This window comes from Desmodus rotundus, chromosome 2, assembly GCF_022682495.2.
Source record: "Desmodus rotundus isolate HL8 chromosome 2, HLdesRot8A.1, whole genome shotgun sequence".
In the NCBI taxonomy this organism is placed as follows: Eukaryota; Metazoa; Chordata; class Mammalia; order Chiroptera; family Phyllostomidae; genus Desmodus; species Desmodus rotundus.
The window spans coordinates 51,446,335-51,455,689 of NC_071388.1; the positions used below are offsets into that span (position 1 = coordinate 51,446,335).

The following is a 9,355-nucleotide window of genomic DNA, read 5'->3' on the forward strand; positions in this document are numbered from 1 at the left end:
TGAATCTAACAAACTAAGCAAATAAGCAGAACAGAGAGAGAATCATGGTATGGAAAGTGCTTTGATGGCTGCCACGTTTGGGGTGGGGGCATGGGGGAGTGGGGGAAGAGAGGAGGGGATTAAGAAATACAAATAGGCAGTTACAGAATAGCCATGGGGATGTAAAATACAGGATAGGAAATGGAGTAGCCAAAGCACTTATACGCTTGGCCCATAGACAGGAACAATGGTGGGGGGACTGCCTGAGGGAGTAGGGGGTGCTGGGTGGAGGGGGTCAAAGGGGGAAAAACCGGGACAACTGTAATAGCATAAACAATACCATATAATTAAAAAAATAAAATACACTATATTCAATGAGGTAGAAATATGTTCTCTTACAAAAAGAGAAATATCACATAAGAAAAATAAAGCACATAATACTATAGTCCAATTGATGCTAAAGTTTCACAAGCACAGGCTCATGCTGGGGAAACCAATGGCTTATTTAGGGGCACAACAAGTGGGTAAAGGGCTGCCCTGCTGCCATGGAAGAACACATACAGTTATCTCTACTCCCTCTCGAAACCTAAAAAAAATGAAGGGAAAGGCTGGAACTCATTAGGACAAAGAGAAAGAAAGGACAGCAACTAAGAAATGTCAAACCAGTAAGAAGCAAGCTTGTTCCTGCCACAGTGTCCCAGAGAAAGCTCAGGATTAGAAGCATCAGATCTAGTTCTGAAGGCAAGGGTGGGGGATGGGCCTGAAATCAATCTGAGCAGGATCACTTAGGACATTCCCCTGTTGCATTCAACCAGGTAACCACACCCCACCCATTTCACAAGTTTAATCCAAGTAGCGTTTTGTTTGTTTTTTCCCTAACAATGCTAAATGCGCAAATAATGTTTTCCAAGATCCAGTAAAACATCCTGTTTCCTAATGTTCTCACTTGGTATATTTTATGGATTTCAAAAAAATACAACCTGAAGCTTCCTTGTTAAAAATCATCATTTCAAATACAAGCTTTACTTGTGGAGTCCTTGTAAATAACTCAGACACTCTGAAGAAAACAAAAACCTTTTTTCACTACACCAATGATTTTCAACCTTCTTCATCTCATGGCACACATAAACTAATACTAAAATTTGCGGCACACCAAATAACTGTTTTTGCCAATCTGCCAAAAAAAACTCCCAATAGGTGTCATTTTGACTCATTCCCACTGGACAGCTACTGTTGTGTTGGCTGTTGGCATCTTTTAATTTGACAATCTAAGGGTAGGGAGGTCAGTGCTCCTGCCTAAATAGTCAGGCACTGCATGCTTTAAAAACTTTTGCAGTACACTAGTTGAAAATCGCTGAATTATACAAAGAGGTCAGATTGGAGAAAGCTGATTCATTAATGTCTAGCGATCAGGACATATAAAAGACCAAAAATCTCCCATTCTTAATTTCTCAAGTTCAAATCCCAATTAAAATAAATCATCTCATTCTCCCCCAACCTTTATCAACTGCTCCTTCTCCTGCTGTGACTCAGCCCACTTCCTTTCTATCTGCAATGAAGGAGGAACCACACTCTGCTTTGTAATTCACCAGGTTTGTGTTACCTGAGTGCAAAGACTGCCTCCGCTCATCTGTATGCCCTGGTGCCTGGCTCTTGTCTTGCCCAGCTCACCCTCTCTTTGCAGGCAGGCACCTATCCCTTTTCACACCCATATTTTCCATATCACCCTTAGAAATTCAATACACATTTCCTGAAATAACTACAGTTGCTTCAGAACTCATCTTACAGAAAACGTTTACCATTCTCACAAGCTTATCGATGTGTTCATCTAATAACAAAAAACATCTATATCAAAAAAACACAGTATCATACTTTCAGTTTTCGTAATAATTCTCAACAGCCCTTTGCATAGCTTAATCTTGCCCCCCCCATCCCTGGGTCTGTAAACATATATTAATACCCAAATTTAATATAATACTACAACAACCTCACCACCCCCAGTGGTCACTTACTTACCTTCTCTCAATCACCCTCCAGAGCTGGCGCCAGAAGTCCAAATTTCTTTCAAATGGAGTCAATATCAGTTTTTGTTCCTCTTCTAGCCTGGCTTTAAAATGACAGGTTTACAACTTTGCCAGATTATGATAGAGGTTTTGAGTAATATAAATACTTGAATGCATTGCATTAAAAAGCAAGTACACAAATACCGGCAAATTATTTTTATATACTTTCTGCTGAGGCAATAAAGAAAAACAAATTCAAGTTTTATACTTAATCTATTTAAACCCTGGAAGGTTATCTATCACACAAAGTAACGTTCCTCCGAGGCACCTACCTCCTCTGGGAGGAACACCCGCCTGAGAGCAGCGCTCACCACCAGGGTGACCATGGCTGGAGGAGAGCACAAAGGAGAGAACAGGACAGATGTGCAGCAGACTAGCCAACCCACCGCCTTTGTGCACGGATTCCCATGCAGCCAGCAGTGCTGTCTGCGCATACACCAATTTGCACTTAAAAGAAGAAATCTCACATTTTTCTTTTTAAAGAATCAAGATTTCAAAATGCAAACAGTCATGCAAACACACCAAAATGTCTGACTTGGAATTTCAAGGCTAATGTTCAAATAGTCTAACACTCACCGGACAAGCTGACGTCTCCATTCTAGAAAGTTATCTTTCTCTGCCTGTTTGAGTTCTTCAGGGCTAGTATTTTTGTCCCACTTTGGTCTGAAACAATCAGAGAGAGAGAAAATTCCATATGAGTTACCAAATAGAACAGGAGATTTGGATCTAATAATGGCTGCTGAGAGAAGCTAGCAGGAGTATGCCACCTTAAAAAACTGAGACGCAGTGGCCTCGTGATGCCTTGTAAGGTCCTCCTCCGTTGGTCAACTCACCTCCTTGGTATGCACAAGAACCGCTTGTTTTCTTCCTGGAGCTTCTTAATTCTCTGGCTCTCCTCGAAAGACGGCAGTCCAGTTTTCGCCTCAGGAAGCACAAACTTAATATTAAGCTTCTCTGTTTATAGAACAGAAAAGTACTGTACTTAGGCAATACAGATAGTGAATGTTGGTCATTACTTCAAAAACTAAAAATATGAGCACCTAAAAGAGGATTTAAACTTTTTTGACTTAGATTCCTCTAGCCTTGGGTAAATTATAATTTCCAAATGAAATTTTCAACCAAAAGTAAGAAAAAAAGATCTTTATTAAAGTTTTCAAAAGGTCGACCATTTTTTCAAGTACTAATTTTATAAAACTCCGTATGCTAAAGGCAGTAAGAGTGGGAAGCAGTTGTAAAGACTTGCTACAACCAATCTCTTCATTTTACATGGGAAGAACTGTGAGCCAGTGGGACCCAGATTCAGCAGTCTCACCTCAGTTACCAATGGTGGACGACTACCCTGCTATAACTGACAGTAAGATATTTATGGTGAACACCTGATTAACGCTGTATATGAATTCAAAAGAATAAAAGAAATGTGAAGCCCATGTATAAACTACAGAGACCTCGGTTCTAGGGCTGTATTCCCCGCCCTTCCCCTGCCCCCCAGCCATTCCAGAGTTGCCCCAGGCCACTCTATTTCATCAAACCACACTCGGCCCCCTAGTCTCCTTGGGCAGGTGACTTCACAGAGGTAAGAACCTATAAAGCCAGCTAAGTTTTATAGGTTCTTACAATTCCGCATGCAACCCTAGGGGCGCACGGACGGCTGAAACTTGTCGTCTCCAGGTTAGGAATCACTGTCCCTGTGCGTCTAGCAGCCAGTGTTGTCTGCAGGCCACAGAGAATTGTGAAAAAAGTTCTATCACCTTCACATTATTAATGAAAAGAAAGGGAAGGTTTAAAATAAATTTGGTAAGAAATTTTAATGGATTTTCAAAAGGTTTATGAAGCTCTCATTATGCAGGCACGATTTTATTTCAGAATCATTAATGGTTCAGAATCACCATTAGAGTGATTCTATCTCCAGACCCTCCTCCCTCCCTAGATGTAGGGCTGCAAGTTCCAAGTCTAATTATGCCCAGTTCTGTTTAAAGATCAACGCTCATTCTGAAGTAACCCAGGGGTCCCCAACCACCAATGACCACAAAATACGAAAAAGACACTCGGATCACACCAGAGATTCCCAAGGTAATTTTGAAATTTTCATGTCAAGAACCCAGGCAGAAGACCACATACATAAATCTCTTATTGTATCACAATATCAGTATCACCACAAGTCTATGGGCTCAATATCAGCTAAGTCCTTAGGATTTTCCATAGAAGGATGAAAGTCTACGTGCGTGGTTTTTCTCTCATTCCCTAAATTGTAAATACTCTCCTTCAACTCCCTACTCCTCCTCCGCCCACTTCCTTTCAGAGATGGCCCTCTACCTTACTCAGAGAAGAATTCAAATATTAGATACGCACCCTCTCAGCTTCTTGCCCACACATTTCTAGATGTGTGCACTCCCCCCAGCTCCCTTCTTCCTTCTCTCAGCCTCGGAGGACGTTGCTGCGCTCCTTTCGTAGCAAGTTTACCCCTCCAACTTTGTTTCTGGTCGCATTCTGTTCCCATCTCCTTCTAGAGTCAAACTTTGCTCCATTCCCTCATTAATCTCTATTTTGTTTCATGGTTTTAAAAATTACCTTTAACTTGTACTTACACATTTACACAATACATCAACTCTCCCTGTAAAAAATTCAACCATAAAGGCACACTTTTCTCTGACCAACCCCCAATCCTCTACCCACCCCAGCAATCCCAGTTCCCTCCCTTAAGATTACTGATTAAATGCATAGCTTTCCAACTTTTCCCCCCCTCTAATACACATACATATATGAATTGGTCAGTTTTTCTTAATTTTTCAATGACAGTGGATGTACAGTACTTTAATTAGTTTGAGGTGTACAACACCATGATCAGACTTGTATGTAACTTACGAAGTGACCATCCCATTCAGTCCAGTACCTAGGTCAGACTTTTTAAATGCAAATGGCGCCATATTATCCGCACTATGCTGCAACTTGGTCTTTTCCTTTGATAACTGGTCTTGGAGATCCTTCACGTTAGTACTCAGAAACTTATTGCATTCCTTTTAACTACCGAATAGTATAGCATAGCATGTCCACACCACTGTTTACTTAGCCATTTTTCCACCTATTGAGCATGTAGGTTGTATCCAAATATTCACTGTTAAAATACAGCATCATCTGGGAACTTGTTAGAAATGCAAATTCTCAGGCTCAACCCACATCTACTGAATGTCCAGAAAAGCAGCCCAGAAATCTGTCCCAAGTTTTCCAGGTAATTCTCATGTTCACTAAAATTCAAAAACCACTGCTCTAGCATAGATACTAAAAAGTGGAAATGGCTGGGCATAGGAATATGTATGTTAAATGTTTTAATAGTTACTGCTAAGCCAAATACTGCTGTATTTTTAACTTCTCCCTCTCTATGGCTCTCAAACCATAACCTATACACGTGCTAATATTTACCTCGATATCTCTCTCTGTCTCTCTCTCTCTCAATCTCACCCTGCCATAGTCAAATGTCTCAAAAGAGTACAATGCTCTCATTAACTCTATTTCCTTACCTTCCACTCCTTTCTTCTCTCAGCTCCAATTATGGCTCTACCTCTCCTTACTCTTCTTCACTTAGTCCACCCTCTCCACAAAGTCTGGTTCATAGCTCCCTAACAATAGCGCTCCTGTTCTTTTCTTCATTCTTCTACTACTACTATTTTAGTTATGGTCTGCTTCTCTTGTTGAACTAAAACAAATCTAACTGGTCTTCCTAAAATTCACCAGTAATATTAAAAAAAAAAAGAAATTATATTCAATACTTGTTTAAACCCCTCAAAGACTCCTTTAAAGCCCTCACTCTCTCCAGGATCTGGCACTCGCCCACCTCCTCAGTGTTTGCGTATCACTTCCTGTCCCTCCCTACTTTAAGGACCAGTACGGCCAAACTTCTAACCATTTTCTGAACAATGCAGGCTGATGCTCACATCTTAGTTGGAGTCCCCTGCCTGCTTGTGTATAATAAACATCCTGTGTCACTTCACCTTTCCTTCTAACATCTACTCATCTTTTGAGACTCTACCTCAGGGTAAAACTTTCCCTGACCAGCCCTAGTCTTCTTTTAAATAGAAATGAATACAAACTCCATTTTTGTGATCCCACTGCCTGCTACAGACTTCTTTCATAGCGTCTAAAACAAAATTTTGCACAACCAAAATTGTCTTATTCAACATTGTACTCTCTGAGAGTAGCTAAGGGTAAACAAAAGCATTTTGAACAAATGAGTGAATTTGCTAAACAACTTAATAATATTTACAATAATAAAAGAGCAATAGAAATAATAATTTATAATGCTATCTCTGCCAGGTACTTTTGTAAGTGCTCAGAAACACACATAAAAAAAAAACAAGGGAGAGAAGTGACTAAAATAAATGACATGCATGGGAGAACTCACTATAATGTGTTGACAAATACTTTAAAATACAATTCAAATTACGTAACAGCAGCAGACCCAGAATTTTGCTTTTAACAGTGGTATCAGAAAACACCCTAGAAAATACTAGTATTGTCCACCACAATGCTGACTGGTCTTTTTTTCTATGAGAGGTTGAGTTTCTTGAACTTGCTATGATACTGCATAATCTGAAGTGTTTTTTCAGAGCTGAGTTTTAAAGCTGTGGCACATTCTGTAGCTCACACCTTGGGTACTACTGGACCTCCCCACAATGCTTCTGGGATATCCACCTTTGTGTTAAAGGCAGCTCATTTATGAGTTCAGTAGGGTCTGCAAAAACAGTTCCAAGTACATTTATTTGTACCCGGTCAGCAAAGGCAGAAATGTGCCCATTGTCATAAGCCCTCAGCAATAAACAACTTACCAGCTACGAACTCTGTTCCTGCAAGTTCTGCAGTGGCAAGGAAGTCATCCAGGGAGCTCTGCTCAGTCACCGACTGAAGATTAAGGCGACCCCAATCATAGCCATCATTGAGTTCACTTGTGTGCAACTACGAACAAAACAGGGTAAAGATACAGCTCCTCTCTTCTGCTTCTGTCATCCAAACAAACTCTAACCCCAGGGAACTAACTATTCTGCTGTCTTGAGTGTGATGTCAGCAGCTTTACAGTCAATACTAATAACAACTAACACTTACAGGAGCACTTTCTTACCTCATTTTTTCATTCAACTTTCAAAATCTTTTGAAGTAAATTTTAATGTCTATTTTACTTGATAAGGAAACAGGCTTAAATAGATAAAAATAAGTTAGAGTTGTAACTAATAAGTGATAGAGGTAGAATTTGAACATAGACTCTCTGGTCCTGGTAGCCACAGTTAGTCAAAATTTTTGATGAGCCCCAGAGTAAGTTTTACACAGTGACCCAAATGCTGTGATACACACAATGATACAATTGTGTACCACTCAGTAGAGTAAAATAATTTTTTAAAAAATCCGAAAACAAAGTTATTTTACTACCTGTAACACACTGATATTTTGAATACTTTTTTGTTGGGTTAAAAAACTGCTAGTTGCCACCTCCTTAACTGATTTCCAGACACAAACAGGAGTTGAAAAACACCACTCTAGCTACATGCTCAGGACAGGTACAAATAAAAGAAAAAAACTGAAGGTTAAAAGGTTTGGCCAAGGCCACAGAATCAGCAAAAGTCAGAGTAAGGATTAGAATACAGTTCTTTAGAATTGGTACTCAATCTTCCCAGCACTTCCTAAAGGCTACATTAATGACAAGCTGCTTCAAACCCATCGAAATTACCAGTAATCTAACGACCAGTAACTCTGACCTAAGGAACACGGATGAGTCCCTGATGAACCCTGAATGCGGCTTACTCTGAATACTATGGAAATCAGCGGCACGTGGGCAGTTAGCACCGGGGACATCTTTGACTTTAGCAGATTCTTGTCTCAAATACCTAGGGTTATGAATGGTCAAAATAGCAAGCACAAGTCAAACCACTTCGTCCAGTTTTCAAGGTCATAAAACTATGATCTTTCCTAGGCCTGGGAAACCAATGGGCCAGCCACATTCTGGAGATGAAGTGTTCATTTTTAAGGGCCAATACTAACAAAAAATAAGGGTGAAGCAGGAACTAGAAATACGTTGCATTTCTAGTAGCAACCAGCCACTCTTGGAGGGTCATTTCTTTGAAATAATTAACACAAGAAGAAGTAGAATTTGTGTCTTTCACTTCCAAGCGCTCCCATGGCAAAGCCCAAACTGTTATCCTGACACAAAGACCCTTCGAGATCTCACTCCTGCTTCACCGTACTAGTCCCTATTTTTAAGCCTCCACCTTTGTGTCCTCTGTCCCTCCGTAAAGAGAACCTGCTGATCGGCCTGGAAAAAACATACTCATTCTTCAAAACCCTACCAGGATTCGCAGCACTCACTCTCACAGCCGGACAGAAAGGCTGAGAAAGATGACAAGATATGACTCACCCAGGAGTCGGTGTGACGGTGGCTACGGCTCCTCTGAGTCTGATGGCGGATAAGTGCCCGGCCGAGGGATCCACTAGCCGGAGCTTTTTTGCGGCCCATCGCAACACAGCGCCAAACTTTGTGAGCCCACCGCGCACGTTTTCCGACATTACAGCGCCGGCCCCAGGAAATGACGTATGAGCGAGCCCACGTGGGGAAGGCCCGCGTTGAACATACACAGCGATAACTTGCTCAAAACTGCCTCCTTATATCCCGAGTTTGCCATTCTCGTAGAACAAAAATCTCACGTTTTATGGTTACTTAATTTTCTATAGCTATCTGGAGTAATAGCTCGAGTTTTGAAAGAGGGGTGGAGTCAAACCGTGGTACCTTCCAGACTGGTGCGTCGATCTTCAGCGTCCGGCCCGGAACCGGAACCGGGAGAGCTGGGAGACGGGCCGTGCGTGGCGCTCGCGGTCCTGGCCCCGCCTTCCGGCTGTTTCCGTCCGGAGAAGGCGGGGACCCGAAGGAAGGGTAGTGCGGGCCCGTGCACGAGTTACGTGGCCTCTTGGCTCTTGTGTTCAGCGTGTATCCAAAGGTATAACCTCACCGCTTGGAGTCCCAGCCACTAATAGCCTTTTGTTTTCTTAGTCTCCCTGAGCTGCGTAATGGGGAGGAAAAAACAGCACTGCTTCGTTAGAAGTCCGGAACGAAAGGTTGAATAATGCTTCCAGAGCTTGGCAAAATTGTAGAGAAACCAACAGGATCCGACTTGAAAGCTTTATTTCAAATAGTAGTTATAGGAGGATTTTCTACTCCGCTGGAGGTTGGCGCCCCAACCACCGCCTTTTTCAAGGGTCAACTGTAATTTTAAAAAGTTTAAAAGTTCCAGTTATAATTGTATTAAAACTTTCCTGTAAGTAAAGTGAAAACAGTG

At 41.5% G+C, this 9,355-nt stretch overlaps 1 protein-coding gene across 1 annotated transcript in view; it reads right to left on the reverse strand.

Moving 5' to 3' along the window:
* Positions 1 to 8,917, reverse strand: part of LSG1 (large 60S subunit nuclear export GTPase 1) — a 30,650-nt gene extending 21,733 nt beyond the window's left edge. The window contains exons 1-5 of the mRNA XM_053918231.2: positions 8,440 to 8,917; positions 6,863 to 6,989; positions 2,876 to 2,996; positions 2,619 to 2,705; positions 1,996 to 2,082 (exon numbers count right to left, since the gene is read on the reverse strand). Of these exons, the coding sequence (XP_053774206.1) occupies positions 1,996 to 2,082; positions 2,619 to 2,705; positions 2,876 to 2,996; positions 6,863 to 6,989; positions 8,440 to 8,538 (521 nt within the window). The 5' untranslated portion in view covers positions 8,539 to 8,917. The remainder of the gene's footprint in view (positions 1 to 1,995; positions 2,083 to 2,618; positions 2,706 to 2,875; positions 2,997 to 6,862; positions 6,990 to 8,439) is intronic.
* Between the last annotated feature and the right edge of the window lie 438 nt (positions 8,918 to 9,355).